Source organism: Myotis davidii, unplaced genomic scaffold (genome assembly GCF_000327345.1).
Source record: "Myotis davidii unplaced genomic scaffold, ASM32734v1 scaffold268, whole genome shotgun sequence".
Classification (NCBI taxonomy): Eukaryota; Metazoa; Chordata; class Mammalia; order Chiroptera; family Vespertilionidae; genus Myotis; species Myotis davidii.
Window position 1 is genome coordinate 6,124,881 of NW_006383015.1, and position 21,408 is coordinate 6,146,288.

General features: G+C 41.3%; 1 protein-coding gene across 1 annotated transcript in view; it reads right to left on the reverse strand.

Moving 5' to 3' along the window:
• The window catches only part of UNC80 (unc-80 homolog, NALCN activator), a 207,940-nt gene that overhangs the window by 11,587 nt on the left and 174,945 nt on the right, over nt 1–21,408 (reverse strand). Inside the window, exons 49-58 of the mRNA XM_015558108.1 lie at nt 18,649–18,849; nt 16,397–16,520; nt 15,334–15,459; nt 14,005–14,128; nt 13,083–13,289; nt 10,123–10,307; nt 9,319–9,484; nt 7,802–7,981; nt 3,957–4,095; nt 2,006–2,062 (exon numbers count right to left, since the gene is read on the reverse strand). Of these exons, the coding sequence (XP_015413594.1) occupies nt 2,006–2,062; nt 3,957–4,095; nt 7,802–7,981; nt 9,319–9,484; nt 10,123–10,307; nt 13,083–13,289; nt 14,005–14,128; nt 15,334–15,459; nt 16,397–16,520; nt 18,649–18,849 (1,509 nt within the window). The remainder of the gene's footprint in view (nt 1–2,005; nt 2,063–3,956; nt 4,096–7,801; nt 7,982–9,318; nt 9,485–10,122; nt 10,308–13,082; nt 13,290–14,004; nt 14,129–15,333; nt 15,460–16,396; nt 16,521–18,648; nt 18,850–21,408) is intronic.

Below are 21,408 nucleotides of genomic sequence, written 5' to 3' on the forward strand. Positions count from 1 at the left end.
TAAGAAAGCCTGCAAACCAACGATAACAAGTATTTATCCTGTTTTATAAACCCACCGCCTAGTAAATGCCAAAAGTTCTTCTCCTCCAAAGGGAACTTGGTGACGTGATGAAGTTCAAGAGATACGACTTGCAGTGTATGGCAAAAGTGGAAGTGCTACTGGCTGGTGGAATGCCTCTGCTTTAATATAATTAGTTAGAACCCAAAGGGAATACCTCATCTTCCAGTTTCTTAAGGACCACAACTGAATCAGGGTGACTAGGCTGCACCCAGAACTAAAACACAACAGTTACAGGAACAACATGTCAATGATAGTTCACCTAAAACAATCATCAAAACCCCAACATGACTAATTCAGCTGTCGATGACGTCTACAGCTTTGGCTCTGAACCAGTCTCATGTAGCAAGAACTTGGGCTTATTCCCATTGACACTGGACCAGGGCAGATTGGATTGAGTTAGAGAACTCCAAATTAGTCATTTGAACCGTGAGCCTGCCAGAGAGGACCAAATCTGTCGAAGTGTTTCTAACAATCCATTCAAACTCCTGCCTTCTCTCACCAACCCTGGACGAGTATTTTACTCAACGAGAGTAGAATTTGTCCTAATTTAGAAAAGCCCTCAAAGTTGGCCAAGTGGAAGGCTAATTTAACATGGTCTCCTCTCAGGAGGCCACTGAAATGACATTCTATTCAAGGTTCTCCAGTCTGATGTGTAATACTAAGCATTTAATAAACGCATTCTTTGAAAGCTGTGGTCCCGGTGGTAGACTTGGTTCTGATCTCTTCAAACGCCATGAACAATGAAGGGAAACAGCCTTGAGGACAGTTTTGTTCTTCCTCGTCCCCAACACTCTTGATAGTGGAATAAAGTCTGGTCTCTGTGGCATGTCCATGTTCACCACCAATAAGAGACTGATCTGTCCAAGCAAGGGCTCGCAAACACAAATGAATGTCATGAATATGGGTCCAGCAAAAAAAACAAAAAAAAAAAGATACACCCGATGATGGATAAAATTTCTCATTTTCAATTGGAGAAGAAAATGTGAAACTGAACAAGATGCAAAGAAAACAAAGGACAACCTGTCACAGGAACGGCCTCTCAACATTTCCTCATCTTTGTGATAAAGCAATAAACGCGGTAGGTTGTACCCACTCACTAATGCAAACCTGAAAGGGGATGTTTTCTCTTGAGATGGCACTCGTAGAATGAACAAGAAGCATTTCCCTTGATGAGGATTAGTTGAGAGGTGTGAATCAACAGCACAAGATTAGGAATGTTTGACGTGGTATATCTGAGTGTTAAAGGTGCAGTCCCCCTTTCTGAAGCTTTAAACCAATTGCCAAGACTTTATATTGTTTGCACCATAAGACTTCTTTTCCTGACCAAGATATGTTTGTGTCTGCCATTTCATGGCAAGTTCTGGAGTCATCTTTATATTGGGACAGACATTCTTTACATAAGTGTTATTTGAACAAGCTATTATAATAACCTGCCACATAGCATGCATCCAAGAGAGGGAATTACATAAGTTGTATTTACATTGCTACTCTCAAATAACATCATTATTTTCTTACCATCCATGGTATCAGTTAAAAGATCGGTCTTGATTTAATAAGGGGGTTCCTGATGATGGGGAGTTAATTAGCTTCCAAAAACAACATTTCTTAAGGAAATATCAGTGTGGGAGGGAATGATTAAATGGGATAAATTTAACATTTGGCCTATCAAACATTTTAGATGTCCATGGGACAAGCCCCTAAAAGAACTCCACAGATTTTGCTTTTTTATTAGCTTTTCAGGCCGTTTGTGATTGAGCTCTGAAGCTGAAAATGAAGGAGGCTACACCTTTGACTTCCAGGCTTGTGTGTTCATGAACAACAAAGGGCAAGAAATGGAAATAGGTATCCAGACGGGCGAGAGGAGACAGAGAGACAGAGGAGACAGGGAACAGCTCGTTTCCCAGCACAGACACCAATAGACAGGTAGCATTGATTGACACTGTACCTAGAGAGGCTGCCCTCGGCGGCCAGGCCCTGGGAGTCGTCGAGGACATTAGGTTCACTGCAGGAGGGGTAGGGAGATGAAGGATTTAGGGCAAGAAAATGCAAACAAATGAAAGAAAAAGGGAAAAAAGGCATGCGATTTTCTGCTTCCCAGCACCAAAAGTAAATAAATAAATTTAACAGAACAAGGAAGGAAAAGGAGACGGTCAACCATTTCACCTTGTGCTGGGTTTGTCAAGACATAGGACTCAAGGCAATGGGGATAGGAGGGACTTGGGATGAGTGATCTGCTTATTAGTCAAGAGTTGGGACTTAAAATGAGCTCCAAATAAAAACATGGGCTCGGAAACACATTGCAGAATGAGTCTGTACAAGATGAAACTAGCATCCCTTCGGTAGCCATTTGGCTGGGTGGCTATTGTTTTCAACCTGTCTTATGTACGTGAAGTTTCATTGAGCAGACCGCTGCTTCTTTCTTGTGCGTGGTGATATCATCACACAGAAACCACTTACCATAAACTGCCACAACCAAACTCTTGGAACTGATGCCACAAAGAAAAGTAAAGAAAGAACCCAACTTCCACTGCTGATTTTGCAATGAAAAGGCAAGTAAACAAATGGAAGAAAGGTAACCCTGGAGAATCCACATGGAACTCCATTTACCTCCTTACTCCATCCTCTAGTGACTGACTGGTAAATGGCAAGAGAAGAAACCTGTCAGGTTGGTGAAAGAATAAGTTAATTGTTTATTGATTTACTTGGATGCAGCTGATTTTGGGATTTGTGAGCAGAAATTGTGTCACACTTTGCCTTTCTTTCCTTCACTGCCTAGCACTGAGCTTATAAGCACCTATGAGGTCCTCAATAAATACTTGTTAAACCGTTTAGAAAACTGGAAAACTGGAGTGCCTGCCTCCAAAGAAGCATTTAACTAATCTAGTACACCGTAAAAATAGCCTCTGTGTCCAAAAACAGGGCCCTGTCTCCCCAATGCACGTAGACATTATTACCTTCACTAGCCTTCCAAAACATGACTCAAGCTCAAAGGGTGTAACTAGATTATCTTTCTGGATTCCTAGTATGTCTCTAATAAAACAAATTTTGTCCCTGGAAATGAGTTAACCCCTTAACAGATATGTCCAAGGGGAATTTATGGCCTGGTTATTTTAGGTAAATAACAACAACAACAACAGCTCTATTTTAAATTCCTATAATTCCCTAATTTAAATAAAACTTTAAATAAATTGATAGTTTTATTTTATTCCTGAGGGAACCTTGCACATTGCTAACAATTAAGAATATTGATAGCTACCAATAACTGCTCATATGACTTTATATTTTTAGGGCATTTTATAGTATATTCTTAGGAAGCAAAGAACACCAAACAAAATGTTTTAAAGGGTTTAATCATGGAAACATGGGGCTATAGATAGAGAAGTTACTTAACAATTGCTTTAGCCACCTCCTCATTTCACAGAGGAGAAAAGTGTGGACTCTTGTTGAATGACCTTCCCAAGGGCACACATAGTAGCATAAGTCCTTTTCTGCTTGGTTAAGCATCACTAACTCCAACTAAATACTGATGACATACCAGAAGTCTAAACTTTACCAAATATGTCAAGCTAGTCCTATATACTTGCCAGGTACTCATTATTAGCTTAGCTAATTATATATCAGAAATATGAGAATGTCATTTGAAAGAAGACCATGTGTCTATTTATGGAGCATTTTAAAGGAGAAACGATGCTTGGATCAGAAATTGAAATCCCTTCTACGGCCCTGGCTTAGAAAACTCACCCCTAATTGTTGCCTGTACAACCCTAGTTGAATGGCCTACTTAAAAACATCGATTGTTTGCTTCCCTTTCAGCCTTTTCAGAATAAAAGGAGTGAATTTTCAGAATTTCTACGTTTCCCCCAAATGCAGAGTATAAGATATCCATGGTTCTTTACCTTTGGCTCGGTAACATGCCCACCTCAGCCTGAGGTGCGGACATGCTAGAGACGTGGCTGGAGAACCTCCTCCTTCCAATGGCACTCAGGAGGTAAGCTTCTTGTTCACTTACCACACTGGGCATGCTCACGGAGTCATCTGAGCGGGGCAAAGAATGGGGTGTTATAAAACTACGACATTGATCAGAAAACCCAATCCAAATTTGCATGTGGGTCCCATCCTTGGCCTGCATATAACCTTACGACAGTCTCTAAAGCGAAATGATCATTTGTCCCTTTGTACAGATTAAAAGCCAAGACATCGGGGTCTTAAGAAACACCTTTCCTATTTGTATAAAGCTTAGCCTCTAGTTACTGAACATTGCCACCTTGAGGATGGAAATAGAACTGCAAGTTAAAGCGATGCTTCTTTCATTTGGGTGAGGAAAACTTAGCTGACATAAAGCTACATGAAAGTATGTACATGGGGGGGGGGGGGAATCACAAAAGACCATTAGGTTCCTTAGTTTTTAATCTGCACAAAGGGATGAATAACAATTCTTCAGATCCACACATCTCCAATTCTTGAACAGCTTTCATGAAATAAATATAAACTTCCTGTCCATTTTTAGAAGTAGATTATTTGTGAAAATCAAGGGGATCTGTAAATTCACAAAAGCTGGACTATAATTTTTTAAACATTGCAGGAGTAGTTAAATGAGAAACTTTGTTACTGAAAGAATCAAGTACATTTCTTTGATATTCAAATGCTACATTCAGTACATTTAATGATTTTTAGACTGCTGAGAGAAAGACTATTTCAGATATATTTTTGAAAACTATTTTTGAAAACCTAAAAGTTCATAAGTAATATTAACCTAAATTTTAAGTTTTAAGCACATAGTCTTGTTTTCTCCATAAAAGCAGAAATCAATGTATTCAAATCCCTGTGAAGGTTAACTTAGCACAGAATTTACGACAAAGTTACCTCATTCTAAGTGAGCTAACATTGTTTATCACTGGACAGTAAACGTATTTTGTTTAACATAGAGTTTTGGCGAACCTTCGTTACCATCTAAGGTCATCTGATATCATTTATTTAAAATATCCCAAGTGGTCATCTTTCTAATGAAAGTTATTTCAAGCCAAGACAGTGAATATAAAAAGTGCTAGAAATTGTAATTTGCTATATAATGATGGGTTGAAGTTGATTCTTATTATAGAATAGTATTTACTTTTTAGGTGCATGTACAGAGAAGCAAACTAGCAAATGTGCCTTAAAAATCATGAAAAAGTAGTAGGACAGAATTGTGATTCAAAGGCCTTTCAGCTCCTATTGATCCCCCCCCTTATTCAGACTAATATATCACTTAACACTTACACCCTCAATATTTGTCTCAATATTTGTTTGGTGATTAATCATGTGCTACCTTCCATTCTTCCATTAGAGAAAATGTTATCTCCTCTACAAGACCTCTAAGATTTTAGAGGGCGGAGAACATATCTTTCTCATACTTCCCTGTTCCTGCTGGATCTTAAAACAGGTTTGATGATTAAATGAAAAAACAGTTTAATTCAAAGCAGTCAACCCTCTAGCTTTCATAGCCCAGTTCATATAAATCAATACACACTCACATCACAGCCACACTACAACATTTGTTAGCAACCCTGCTTTCATTGGGATGATTGTGATGGCTGAGAGCAGAATATTAGCAAAAAATTTCACACTTGTCACTGTGTGAGCGTTGGCATTTGGTCAATGATATCTCTGTTTATGTCTTCTCTACTCTTACACCCCTAGCTCCTTCCTATTGCTTCGGTTATCTACTGATTCATAAGGGTACCTTCAAAATAACTTTAGCTCTTCTAAAGACAGGTTGTATCATTTCCCATCATTAAAAAACAAACTGCTGAGAGACTACCTCAAACATTAAAGAAAAATAGATATTACTTTAAGTTCTGAACTATTCCTAGGACTTAACAAATATTCAAACTGCTGATCCTTATCTCTCTCATTTCATTTTCTTGTTTTTTGTTTACCCCTTCAACATTTCCCTAATTACAGTTTTAGGAGTATTTCCATGAGCAGTGACCAGGGTGCTTTAGAAACAAGTATGTCGATAGGTTGGGTGCAGGACAATATAATTATCACTTTGTTATCTGATTAACTCTGAAACTAAATCCGATAACATTACTCATAGGTGTTTTGACACAGCATTTATTTCTTCTCTTTCACCCATTCCAACTCTAGTAGGCTGTTAGAACACATTCATTCTTCTTAATTAATTAAAATTCTGTCGTCAGCTCCCATTCCCTCTATTTCATTTAGTTCAGGGCTTTTTGTTTTTGTTTGCTCTGAAGGGGCTCTGATCAAAGATTTAGATTTTGTTTTCATTCTTAAGGCATCCATTGACAGCACACTTCACTATAAATGTTACATCAGAGTGTGTTTAAAACACACTCGGAAAATAATCAATGCAATTTTAAAAAGCATTAAATAATAGTAGTCTTTAATGGAACCTTTCCCCTCTTATTTTTTTAAAACCTGCTCCTACTCACTTTGCTGTACACATCTGAAACTAATGCAGAATAATCATGAATGTGAAACAAATAAAAAATAAAAATGAAAAAAAAAGCATCCTACTCCTCATTTCACAACACCAAATCTTAAGCATATGCCTTACAACAGTGGTTCTCAACCTTCTGGCGCTTTAAATAGAGTTCCTCGTGTTGTGACCCAGCCATAAGATTATTTTCGTTGCTACTTCATAACTGTAATGTTGCTACTGTTATGGATTGTAATGTAAATATCTGATATGCAGGATGGTCTTAGGCGACCCCTGTGAAAGGGTCGTTCAAACGCCAAAGGGGTCGCGACCCACAGGTTGAGAACCACTGCCTTAGAAGCTCATGGGCTCTTTCAGTCACCGGTATTCCTTCCGAACAGCATGCTGGTTCACGTTCTAGATAGGATAGCCCGGTGGTCGTTAAACTCATTAGTCAACAGAGCCAAATATCAACAGTACAACGATTGAAATTTCTTTTGAGAGCCAAATTTTTTAAACTTACACTATATAGGTAGGTACATTGTTATTAACTTAATTAGGGTACAGCTAAGGCTTAGGAAGAGCCACACTCAAGGGGCCAAAGAGCTGCAGTTTGCCGACCACGGGGATAGCCGACTGATCCCTTCTGAGTCCTGAACGTATCCATTGCTCACTTTTCCTTGCCCAATGGAATCATCTAAGGCAGTGGTTCTCAACCTTCCTAATGTCACGACCCTTTAATACAGTTCCTCATGTTGTGGTGACCCCCAATTTCATTGTTACAAATTGAACATAATTAAAGCATAGTGATTAATCACAAAAACAATATGCAATGATATATGTTTTCCGATGGTCTTAGGCGACCCCTGTCAGGGTCGTTCGACCCCCAAAGGGCCGCGACCCACAGGTTGAGAACCGCTGATCTAAGGGGATCAACCCTCTAAGCAAGATGGCCAGGAGAAAGGAGCCTAAACACTTCCCTTAGTTACTTAAGCACAATTTAAATGAGAGCTAATGAAAAAAAGCTGAATATATAAGCTCAAAGCAAAGATTTACTTTTTGCCTGAATTCCTCCCAGATGATCAAGTACATCAAGAAATTTGTAAGAAGAGCAGGCTGTAGGAATCATGGGATCAGCTACAGTTCCATTTTAAAACCTTGTTGTGAAAATGACCAGGGGGTCAGAACTGATAAGGGTTGGAAAGACAGAGATCCTTCTCAAGCCCTCATTGGCATGGCCAAGCTGTGTCACCTCCTGCCCCCTGCCCTCTCCCCACACCCCCGTCCCCCCCACCTGCCGGCTTCTGTGGGGCGACCTACTTTCCTCATCCTCCTCATCGGTCCGGCTCAGGGTGTCCTGCGAGGCCTGCTGGGAGGGCTCGCTGTCCTGCTCCCAGACGGTGCCGGTGCCCGTGTTGGAGCGGGACATGGTGGCCAGGCTTAGGCGGTAGGCAGAGGTGGAGGTGCCCACGGTGCTGATGGACGTCTTGCCCTGGTAGGCTAGGGGGTGGGGAGACCAAAGGAAATCCCTGGTGAGGATCTTGAAAACAAGTGTTCGCTTCACACTCCTCCCTGAGCACTTGTATTTTTTAAGAAAAGTCAGTTAAATGGTGTGTCCCAGATGAATGACCTTTAAGACAAAGTAGCAAATGGAAGTGAGAACATTTAGTTTTTAAAGTGAAAAGTTAGAATTGGTCACTGTTATAAACTGAATAGTTTCCTGGTGGGAGCATGAAATTACAAAACAATGTGAAATGCTTTGACATTGCTTCCTCTCTTGCTGTTTTTCAATTTCATTTTCCAAGGCTGGTAGAATGCAAATTAATTTTGACACGAATTGTAGCTTCCAACCTGGCAGATTTTACTGAGAAACATACCTCACCTGACACAAGCATATGAAAGTAATAAATGTGTTGTCTGATGGAAACCTTACCAAAAAAAAAAAAAAAAAATCAGAATATATAATCAAACCGTTCTCTTATTCTCCTTTTCTGGAAATTACAATTTATAAAATACCCCCCAAGGTTCTATGTCAGATTCTTTTATTATAAAGCAGAATATTTGAATGGCTCTGTGGAAATTTCTCCAAGATTGTACTTGTCAACATTTTTGTCTTTAATACTTTGCAAGCAACAATAAAAAAGCCACACATGGAATATTCCATTTATGGGTATGGACTGCCCTCTAATGGCAGATGATTTATTTTTCTCCCTCCGTAATCTGTTCATTATTGTTACAAAAAAGCAAGCAATGTATTCCCAAAGAAAATACTTTGAAAAATATAAAGGAAGTATCTCCTCGTCTGCCAGCTCTGATTCAACCCTCTCTCCCTCCAGTTGGTGAAGGGTTCGAGGCTTTCTAATCAATCCTGCAGACCTGGCTTGAAGTCCCCTCCCTGTTGTCACTGGCATGTAAGTTACTGATCCTTTATCAGTCTGCTTCCTCATGCTATAAGTGGACTCTCAGACATCTTGTAGGTATTTGTGTGGATTAAATGAAATAACACCTATGAAATAATCTACCAAAGAATAGATGCTCAATGCATGCGAGTCCCCCTTCTCCTTTCCGAAAAGGAAATGAAGGCACACATTTAAAATATATTTTCCCCAGTTAAACTAAAAAAAAAGAAGCAGCTTACCCACTGAAATAAATATCGCAAACAATGTTTAGAAAAGGAGTACAATAAAACCAATGATGTCCCCTTGACTGGTTTTGTTGTTGCCAATGATCGCATAGGCACATCTGTCAGTGTTCCGAAATGGCTAACCCAAATGGTTCCGAAGAGAGCAGCGGCCCGAAGAGTGGCATCTTTATTGGCCAAGCCCATGCACACGCACCTGACCCACTGTGAACCGCCTCCTTCAGAATTTTCAGCTCGTTGTTGAACTCGGCGATGAGGGAGCTCTTGCACAGAGGGCGGGGAATGAAGCGCCGCTCCAGCTGGTCAGCGATGTGCTGCCGGGCAGAAAGCTCGTCGTGATTCTCTGCTGGTTGGGCCAGAAGCTGGAAGGAAGGTGGAGATGCTCAGGGCCTCAGTTTCCCCATCTGTGAAATGGGCTAATCATCGCACTTTTTTCATAGTTGGTCGTGAGGGTTAACTAAGGTTATCCATATGAAGTTTATAGGACAGTGTTGAAGTGCTTAATCAATACATTGCTTTGAATCACTGCCCCAGGAAATCGGGGCAGGAGAAGAATAAAAGGTTAAAAAGAAGAAGAAGAAGAAAGGAATAAAATGGAATAGAATAGTGAGGGTCTCAGAGGACAAACATGCTTTAACTATCACATCTTTCTCTGTTTATTTAAAATCAGAGCTCAGTCCTGCCACTAAAGAAAGAACATTTTCTAGATCACTCCTCGGGGTCAATTTTTATTTTTGGTGGGGAGGGGGAGCGGGAAAGGAGGAGAGGAGGAAGTGAGTGGGGAAGATGCAAAGTTCTATAGGCTTGAAGGTTCTTCTAACATGAAATCTGATCCTCTGGGCTACACTTTTGAGTCCCTTCCTCACCCAGCGTGATCTTAACAGGTCTTGCTAACTAGCTATGGTTCGTCCATGAACATCGCTGCTGTGGCCCTGCCTGAGACAAGAGAGCAGCTCACTCCTGGGGCTGCCACGCCTGGAAGGAGATGCACGCAGCACACCTTGCACTGGATGAACGGGCGCAGGAGCACGAAGATGGGTATGCGGGTCCGCACGATGAAGTCCAGGAAGTCCCACAGGGCCAGGCCTCCCACCTTCCGCAGGGCCATCTCCTTCACCTGGAGGCTCAGCCAGTACCACTGGCTCCCCAGCTGCCTCTCGAAGCAGACGAGAATCACCTTGAGAGCTTCACAGCAGGGAGAGAGAAGACGGAGCCTTGGTCTGGAGCTTCGGGGGAGCCCTGCCCGCCCCGGCTGCCCACCCACCGCCCGCTATGCATCAGGATGTTTCTAAATTTCCAAACTCTCTCCATGATTCCCCAAACCTACCCATACCCCTGAGCGAGTGAGAATGTTCTGACACGAAGACAAACATTTGTGTGGTAGACATGCTTTCATTCTGAATCGGAGAGCACAGATATCTTTCTTAGGGGCATTGAAGTACTATTTTTGAAAAAGACATTGCAAAGCAGTTCGTAGAATTGGAAGGGAAATGTGTTCTACACATGATGCGTGGACACTATTTTGCTTTCCAAACATTTGGTCATGGTGGCGGCTTTCTGGTAATACCAGCATATCACCCACATCCTAAACTAAAACATGAGTGTTCTAAAATATTTTCCTTTTAAGCATAGAAATAATATATTCTTGTTATTAAAAGTAAAATCAAACCATGCAGAAATGCACAAAGTCAAAAACAAAAAAGTCCTTCCCCTCAGCTCTCTTTTGGACCCCACCCTGAACTGCTCCCTAGGGGGTAACCAGTAGGTGTGTTGGAATATATCCTTCCAGATTAAAAAACAACAACAAAAAACTACTCCCCTCTCCTCCCTCCACACCTCCCCCCCCGCCACCCCACCTCCATATTGTGCATCAGGACTATTACTAAGCCCTATTGGATTTCTTTCACAATATCTCTTCTTTTTCAGATTCTGGCAGCCATGTCATAATCTACTCCCCACTCCATCCCCCCGCCCACAGAAAGGGGAATTCCCAGTGTGTCAGGACCAACCAGGATTCTGTAAAGACATCAAAGATTGGTGGGAGCTCGGTTGGCCACAGCCCTCCCCCCCGAGTCTGCCATGGGGCCGTCAAGGGGCCCTGGGCCTTCTTGATCATGACTCTTCAGTGCCCATCTCAGCAACTAAAAGACACATAGATATTAACTCCCTGAAGTCCTCAAGAGTCACACACGCCTTTCCCATCTATCTAGGGCATTTCCAGGAGAAAACCATGCCATGTAACAGTGAGACATTGTAAGATTCTTCTTTACCCACCTCCCTCCTCAAAAATCTCACTTTTCACAGCAACCACTCATCTCAATTCCTCTCCTCCCGCAACTAAACAAACAAATGATCAAAAAGCAACCCTGCTCTTCCCCTACCCTGACCCTGGTGACATTTCTACTGCTATGTTCCCTCTGGCCTTTTCTGGGCCTCTGCCATTCCACTTCCATCTTCTCCTCCATCAGCCCAACACGCAAACAGAACAGCAAAGGGCTCAGGAGCAGGAGCTCTGCTGCTAGATGGCCTGGACTTGACATTTGGACCTGCCACTTCTTAACTGTGAGGCTTTAGGTAAGTTACTCAATCTTTCTGGGCCTTTAGCCTCTTTATTCCGAAAATGACACACTGGCTTCTTAGAGTTGTTATGAGGGTGCAATGTGATGATCATGTGAAGAATAGAAAACACCCCTGAGTGCACAGTAATGCTCAAATAAATGTAAAAATGAATTTAAAACATAGCTCCCGTAGCTTGGCAGAGTGACCGCAGGAGCGGCCTTCATTAAAAAGGGAGAAAGTGGAGAGAACTAAGAAGAGTCACTTAAGTGTTTTCTCCTATCCTCCTCTTAGACGTGAAGCCCTCTTTCTCCACATCCTCTCTAAAATCCCAAACCTCACACAGGGCTTTGTCCCAGAGTCCGGAGTTTACCCGAACCCTGTGTTCTCATGCCTCTGGCAGCCAAGCCCCACGGGGGTAGGGCTTATGCACATGCTTCTTCCGTTTTTACCCCTTTTTTAATTCTCATTGTCAATCACATCATTTTCAAATGCACCCCTTTATAATGCAGTCCATGCACCGCACACATTCCCAACAGCAAGCACCTGGTGCTTTGATGAATTGAAAATGTCAGACAAGATTTACTCAACGTCCTCCTTTTGCGGTTTTCTGCTGGCATGCTCCTGATTTTCAGTGCTGTGGCAAGAGTGGTCTTTCCCCCCTGGCCTAGGTTATTCAGGGCCAAAGAGTGGCTTTCCCGTAATGCATGGGTCAGGATCAAGTGAAAGGCAGGGGCAGGGTGATGGGAAAGCAGGAGTGGAGGGGAAGGGAATTAGCAAGCTTACGGGAGAGCAAGATCACCAGAATGAAGATCAAGATAGAGATTTAAGACCATATTGTAAGGGAAGAGAAACAGCTAGTAGGAGGCACAATATACGGCAAGGCCATATGTCTTGCTGTGCAGGATGTAGGCTGCCCAACTCTAGGGGCTCCATTCACACAGCTGACAGACCAATACATCCCACGAGCTGTGCAATGCAGTGTCCTCCTACACTAGGCTGAGCCGCGATCTGATAACAGTTAGGGATGATAGCCTCATTAGCGACCTCATGCTTAGTCAACAAGGAGGAATTCTCACTGCAGAAGCCTTCCTTACAGGCTCAGACGCTGTTACAGAAATGACCAAGCGATTTAGGCCTCACAGATATGAACAGACTGTTTCTGGACATATGTTTATTGACAGAAACCAGACTCTTTTGCAAGGGTGGTGCTTCTTGCTTGCTCAAGTGGAGTCTTTCAGTACTTTCCTGATGGAGGCCTTTAAAAGCATATATTTCTTGAGCCAAAGTGGATGGTAGCTAAGTAGGTATGTATATGCATATACATACACCTGCATACCTACCTCTACATGCACCTGTGTATCTACAGAGACAGAAAGGAGGGGAGACGGAGAAAGAACCCACCGAGGTACGCAGCTTGGCTGGTGGACTCTGCCAGCCCTTCCCTGCGCAGGTCTTTCCCCACGTCCCCCGGGGTGGAGCAGTGAGCGGGGGAGCTCTCCAACATGAAGTTCTTGCTCCTGGACGTGCTGATGATCCGCGGAGGCAGGAGCACGTTGATGACCGTCTGCAGTAGCAGCTGCACCTCGGGCTGCTCCAGCCACGGGCTATCTGAGGGGCAGAGTTCGGGAACGGGAAGTGGAAAGAAAAGCAAGTCACGAGGTAGACTTCCCACATCAGACACAGAACAACTCAGCTCTCTGTCCAATTCCAAACTAGAAATGGGGGTCTTTCCCCACAGAGTACAGCTTCTCCTATGGACAAGTGTTCCTGGCACTGTTTGCTCCATGGTCAGCGCCCAAGGGCCTGTGCTCTTAGCCAAATCTCCTGCTTACCATTTCAATCGCCTTCCCTTTTTCTGCTCAAATACTCATAATGCACAGTCTTTACATTTGATATAAAGTTTCCTAAAAGAAAAATCCTCCCAAGAAGGACGAGTGATGAAACTATACTGGAATTTAATGGCAGTGGCAGGATGACACTAACCCCAGTGGCAGTAGGTTACATGGCCCATTCATCTGTCAATTCATATAATACTGTACTTTAATTAATGCCATTTTCTTAATTGAAACAATGGTCTCCTGATTTTTGCTGTACTGAAATGATTTTGGATACAACTGATCTTCTAAGAAATGGAGCAGAGAAAGTCTTGACCCAGGGCAGCTAAATTGAAAATGAAGGAAAATCTATTTCCTAAAGTAACCCTGTTTAAATCATTCAGATCGACTTCAGTGATGGCCTTTTTGGGAAAAAAGAAAGAGAAGTAAAACCTGACATTTAAGACAACGAAACAATGATAAATTTCCTTTAGTTAAATTAATCAGACCTTTGCTTCCAGATCCTACTGTGAGCACAAATGGGATGAGTAGGTTTAAAAGCATCCCTTCCCTTCGCTCTTGATTGGTGAATGGGGAGATCACATGGCTTAAAGGGAAATCTTCTTTTAAAGCCTGTGCAGCAATAATAGAAAAAGAGATTAATTGACCCCCATACTCATGTTTGTTTTAATACAGCATGACCGCGATGGTGACTTCCTGGTGGTTGCTCCTGTAAACTGAGTTCAATTGTCATCTGTGCAGCATCCAAGATTCACTCAAAACTGATACTTTACCATTATTTGCTTGACATAACTGAGAGCTATATACCTAAAAAACAATAACGTCTTGAATATTAAATGAAAAATTATGGTCTGCTACAAAACAACCATATTTCCCCATTCGTTTTCTCCATGGGTCCACCAATAAATAATTTCAAGACAAAAGGAAAGGAAGAAAATGAGAACTTGCCCCCTGATCCACTTGGAAGTCATTTAAAAGTCCTCTGACCCCTGCCTAAGGCCTTCTCCAAGCCAGGAGGCAAAAGGTAATACAGAAAGAAAGAAATGATCTCTGTGCCCAAATTATTGATGTGTATCACTTTAGGGATATCATTGTTTCCCCTCTGCATGGGAGCCACAGTTCTTGCTTAATTTCTTTTCTATCATCTTCCCATTCTCTGGCTGATAGCCCACCAAGCATGGCTGTCAGACAATGAATGGGTCAGTTATCCATTTACATCAGTAGTATACTTCCCAAGATTTATCAGTCACAAACATCAGATACACAGAAAGAGGCAGGGGAATTTGCATTCTTCACTTTTTGCCTTGGGGATGATTATTCTAATTTTAAGAAATAAAATAGCTAGGAGAATGAAAAAAAGTACTCAGAATATTCAATCCACAATCATTAAATAAAATTAAAATATTCAAAGTCTAGTAATAACATTTGAAAGAACTGTATATTGCCATTCTTTCTACAAATAATTTAAAACCAGACTTTGAATATTACTGTCTCTTTTAATTAATAATTGTGTGCTGATTATCTGAGAACTATTATTTTCCTATGGTATAAGCAACATTTTAAATGACTGAAGTGGTTCCTGAGGTCATGGTAGGACTGAACGACTCTGCTATTTTTGAGATCTCAAGAAGAATTACAGAAGCACAACTTAGGGCCAAGCTCAGGGCTGAGACTCCAAACTGTAAAAGTTTGGAGATGTTCACACTTCTGTTTCACAGATTTTGCCCAGCCTTTGCAGAAAACAAAAAGAGAACACCATGATCTGGTGCCTCGACCAGCAACTTAATGAGCGTGACAAACAGGTAAGGCAGTCACACCTGTATCTGCAATGCTACAAGCCGGACAACAGCTGTGCTGAAGGGCAGAGGTGGTGAGAGATAAGGGCTGAGATGAAGAAGGGGTAATCCATCAGCAACACTGGAAGGTCCTACCACTCCCATCACCTGAAATACAAACAGAGCACATGACCAGCCTTGGCTATTGCAATTTCATGCAACCATTGTAAGGGAGTGTCATTCAATAATAATAATAATTTGAAGGTTGGGCATGTTACTTTCAATCTGTTCTTGTTGCCTCCTTCTGAAGGCATGTAATGTCTGGAGTCAGCTCAAACATAACACTGGATTCAGGCAAGGTTTTGTAGAATGTTGTTTACAGCTAACTATGTCAACAATGAGAGATGAGTCCCAGAACTATTCTAATCAGGAGACTGGACATACTTACTTGTGGATTCGAAGGAATGCAGTCAACATTTTTTTGATGGAGCAAGTACTGACAACAATGAGGATGGTAAGAGCTCTAGTTGCACTAGGCATTCCAGCTACAGATTTATTGCTCAGCTAGTTAAGCAGCAGATCCCATTCAATGAAATGCTCTAACATGGTTTCCACATCGTACAAAACCTTGTCAGGACCCGACTCTAGATATTACATAAATAACACAAAATTTGTTTTTCTTCACATAAATCCTAGACTGGCCAACTCAGAGAATCATTTTGCACCAAAAAAAGAAAAAAAAATCCTCTTTGTATTTTAAACTCCCCCGCCCCAGGCTATCTCAATTTCCAGCCAATCGTGCGGTCTCCGCCACCCCACTCTCCAACTGGCAGCCCTCAGCTCTCAGCGCAACTTGAAGAGGTGACCTGTCAAAGTAGTGTGTGGGAAGCAGCACGCCAAAATCCCATCTGTGTCGGACGGGCCCCTGCATCTCCCCACGCACCACCTTGAAAGGTACCTCACTATTTTCAGTGTCACCTGAGCCGTCTGTTTTCATGGGTAGGTAGGGGCACAAAGTGGTTGACCTGTAAATCTTCAATTCAGAGAAGTCAATAGCAGAGTTAAATTGTGCAAAATTTCATAAGATTGCCACTTGGCTACTCACCAGATTGACACAGACATTGATCAGTGACCTAAGGTGAGGCAGGAAGGATATGATTGGCTGCCTCTGCAGTGTCAAACAAACCCCTTCAATCAAATTGCTGGCAGGCTCCCACTCAACCTGTCGCCTGGAATACAATACAGGAGCCATTAGCAGCGTGGCTCCCTTCTGGAGACAGTCTGAAACAGGTGAATGAGACAGTGATTCTGACGCCAACTAAGACGGCATGGGCGTCTGAGACAACAAAGCACTTCACATGGGATGAAGTTTACCCAGTTGTTCCGAAAGCACAGAGCACACTGGGAAGGGAAGGAGATACTGAAAACGTGGCAGAGGCCCTCCTGCCCCACTTGACTAATGAGACAAAATCTATCGAAGAAAAAGACAGAGATGATGAATGGGTTGCATTTGTAGTTCCCTATTTTTACTTTGAAGAGAGGGTAGGAGACTACCATTTTAGGAAACCATCACAGGGGTAATTACCCCCAACAGAACTCATCTGGCCCCAGGTTGCCATTTCTGAAATCTCTCTAGCAGAGTACAGTTGATCTCATCAGCTTTCCAGCCAGGCTAGGCTACTCTTAATTGAACTTTTATGGCCTAACTCCTGCCAAAAAAAGTCACATTAGAGTAAAATAGTTTATTTTAAAAGTATTCTTTCTTGCCCTAAGAAATGATACTTTTTGGCTACTTACTTTGGTAATATAAAAGGTAGTATACATAACCCAATTAAATGAAGACAGGATTTTCAGTAATAAAAGTCAGTCCAGCCTGCAATTGCTGTACCAAATAAATAGGTTGGGCTTTACTGCTATCAATACTATTTCCAAATATTATCCTGGATATAATTTCTAGGCTTACATTTCCTACCAAAATGAGGTATCTGCAATGACAAAATGGGAAGATATTGACATTCATGATATCCGAGTAACTTACAGGTCAGGTTCAATCAACACTACTCTTGTTGAACTGAGATCACCTGAAGAAATTAAATCCAAGGCAATCCCAAATTCACCGCATGCACCCCAAGAAGACTGCCTATAATTGACCAAGTCTAAGCATTAATCCAGAAATCTACTTTTATGAAGCATGATGCATTTAATAATTGGTTTAGTTATAGGACAAATGAGTCAGCCTATGGGTATGTTTAACATCTTTAGATAAAAAATTATTTCAGAAAAATAATTTATTTGATACACTCTTGTAGGACTTATAAGGCTTTGGTCATTTGCCAATAGGCACAAGGGTTCTATTGGGACCACTAAAGAAAACAGGAGTGCTTTAAAGACAAGTATTTTCATGCCACTGATAATATAATGCGTAGGCATTCCTCATCATGAGATAATATAGGAACAAACCATCCATTATTAGAGTAAAATCTTTCCATTTCTTTCTTAAAATAAATTCAATAATTTCTGTGGCTGCATGAATGAAGAGCACAGGCTAAAACCTGGAAAAGCTCTGACACATTGAACACTAACTGCTACAAATTCTCGAGGCAAGAATTGCACTGATTTTGGATTTGGTTTAAAGGGACAGAAAATGTTCTCACTAACCCAAGCTTGAAAATTCCGAGTTAGAGGGCTCATTCGCATTATCAGTTGAGCTATCTGCTCACTATGGCGATACGTGTCCAAGCTGCGCTCAGATCTCAGGTGGACTGGGTCAGAGGCATCTGCTCACAGCAAGGCTACCAATGGGCATTTCAGGCCACTGAACGAAGATTAGGTGGTGATAATGTCCATTGAGTAGCCCTGAATTAGGCGAAAAGTTAAAAACTAGGTATTTGTTATCAATCCTAGGATTTTTTTTTAAAGCTGCTGGTTGCCTATTATTGTAAAGCTTGGCTTTTCTCTACACTGGTACCTAAAATATCATGTTAAATACAGTATTTTTTTGAACATCAAATTAATTTTTCTTCTTTCCTTAGTTGTTTTATTTACAAGGCATATCCTGCTTTACTTCAAAAGTAATTGAAGGATACACATCAAATTCCTATGTGTGTCAGATAAGGAACATAATAGCTTAGAAACAACAAGAATTTTCAAGACAAATATATATATATTGAAAATGCTATTTCTTAAAATATAGACCCTGTTACTTATGCATTCATAAATCTAATCAGTTATGCACATATTCCAAAAGAAAACTTTCAAGCCAACCCTTCAACTCCAGATTGATCCAACACCTTAAAAAGGGACACAGCCTAACTTTGAGGATTGCAGTATCAACAGCTGAGTAGGAGGTCTCCTCACCTCAAAGTAGGCATCTTATGAATTTTGTTGAACATTCTATCCAATCTCTTTAAAATGAGGATAAGGGCTGGCCTCACTGCCTCGGCTGTCCAGTCGGTAATTGGTAGCATCTCCATGATGTAGCGTCGAAGCCCCCGGCTCTCCATCGTCTGCGTGTCGTATGGTGCCAGCTTCAGAAGGGAGTGAGCAATTTCTGCCAACCTGAAATGGGTTTTGTTCTTAGGCATAAGCTTAGAATGCCACAAGGAAATTTTTTTAAACACACCATCATGCTAATCTCCCTCTTTCCAACATACCAACTCCCTGAACTAAGAACATTTTGGCAGATTATCTCATAATTTTGAAATAAATTTTTAAAAACAACAAATCAGAATAAAAAAAGGCCCATCAATTTTACTTGTTTGCTATGTCTCCGAAGTCTTTTTAATTTGTAGGTTCCCCCTTTTCTGCTCTTTTTTTTGACATCTCATAATTTATTTGTTGAAGTAATTAGCTGTTTCCTGCATCCTGGATTCTGCTGATGAAATTTCCATAGTTTCATTTAATATATTCCATGACCCCCATATTTAATTCAATTGGTAGTTAGGGGCTAGGGGCAAGGTTAGATTAGGTATTGATTTTCTGAATGGTGTACTTCACAGGTGATGTGTACTTTTTAAAAAAAAAATATTTTTATTGATTTCAGAGAGGAAGGAAGTGGGAGAGAGAGATAGAAACATCAAAGATGAGAGAGAATCATTGATTGGCTGCCTCCTGCACACCCCACACTGGGGATAGAGGCCACAACCCAGGCATGTGCCCTGATCCAGAACCGAATGTGACCTCCTGGGTCATAGGTTGATGCTCAATCACTGAGCCACACCGGTCTGGCACTGATGTGTACTTTCATCAGGAGGTACATGATCCTAGTTGTCACTCTTTTTAATTAATGGCTGCCATCATTAATTACACAGATCCACTAATTCATTAGAAGTAGTACAATGGCAATATTTCCATCATTCCTTTTTTTTCATGCATTAACTATAGCATCTTAATAAGGAGAAATTTCCTTTTGATTATTACAAGAGAGACAGGATAAATGCTCGAAAGGGTCTACAGTTTAAGAGCTCCCCAGGAGACTCTGACGGTCACTCTGGTGTAGGATTCACAGCCAAGCCATTGCGTCGCTGACACTCGGGTTGCTCTACAACTGCCCCATCTGACTAGCACGTGGATGAAGAACTCACTGCCAGACAAGGCAGCTCATCCCATCTTTGGGGGTCCAACCATGAGAATCTCTCCTCATAGTAGGGCCCCAACTTCCCTCAGTCTCTTTCTCCTATTTTAATCTGGAAGCACGAATTCAATCCATCTTCTCTATGGCAACCCTTTATTGGCAAGAAACAGCTATGGTCTCTTCATCCTCACTTGTTCTCTTTCCAGGCGTAACATGCACGTTGCCCTTCTGGAAACTGTGGATGAATGTGCATCTTTCAAAGAAATCATTTAAACAGCCTGTACATGCCTTTATCTCTTTCTCACAAATGTGCCAAGCAAAAATAATTCTTTGCTTTTCAGGTGGTGTGTGTGACAGATAAGAGCGTATCTGTATGTCCATATTTCTTTTTCCTTTGTTATTTTACAGATAACATTGGGAAACAACCATCATATTTTAAGCTTGGAAACAATATTTAGAGCTGAATTTGAGTCATTTTACAAATTATTACCTGAATTTCTCTAATACTTGGTCATGTTACAAAATGAAGTTGCTTTGAGCATAAAATAAAAATTTTCCTTTAATACAATCTTTGCTGTACTATTGCATGAATAATTTATAGATAAAAAATGTTTCTAGGACCCTTTTTCAATCAGAACAGAAGGGATTTTTCTCATTGAGAGGGAGAGGGAGAAAAAAAGAGAGAGGGGGAGAATAGGGGAGAAGTAGGGAGGGGAGGAGAGAGAATATTTGCAGATCTGACTATCCTGCTGTCCAATTGCTTTGCAGCTCTCAGGCTGGCAAATTTGGCAATAAATTCAATTCCCCTAAGGCAGAGACTCTAGCTCATCAAGAATACTTTTCCTGAGAGCCGAGCAGTCAACGAACCATATTCAGGAGTACAGATTGCCTCAACACTGCTCCTTGGCTCTTTGTCTGGAATCAAATACTTCTTGCAAATATGTTCTCTTTCATATCACCTCATTCCTCTTTTTAAAAAATCAACCCTCTCTCCTTGAGTGATACTATCCATTCTTATGACCTATATGCTCACAATCCCAAAATAAATATGTTTAGCTCTGACTTCTACATATATCCAAATGTGTATTTAATTTATAAGAGAAAATCTTGATTATAACCTTTGATTGGTGGAAGGTTAAAGCATATGGATCTGCTCCTACTCAGCCATATAGAATCTCTCTGTTGGCCAGCGAGCATGGTAGGTCCATTTTAATTAAAATCTAGCTGTGCAAAACTGCATGAATAGAGGACATTTAGTCTAACTATTCCCTGGTGGTGTACATTTTGCCTACTCTCCAATAGATAGAGCCACGCCATAAAATAACTGGGCTCTTGAATGAGATCTCCTGGCTCCAGACAGGTTGCTCTTGCTGACCTGCATTATGACATCATGCCAACTTTCAGTACTGACAGGCGTCCAGCCAAGTGAAACTGGAACTTTATCTACTAAGGGCTGTTGTTGAAGACATTGCTCATCACACCACTCTATCCTTTTAATAAACAACAACCAGAAGACATTTGTTGTTCTCTGTATTTTTAAAATA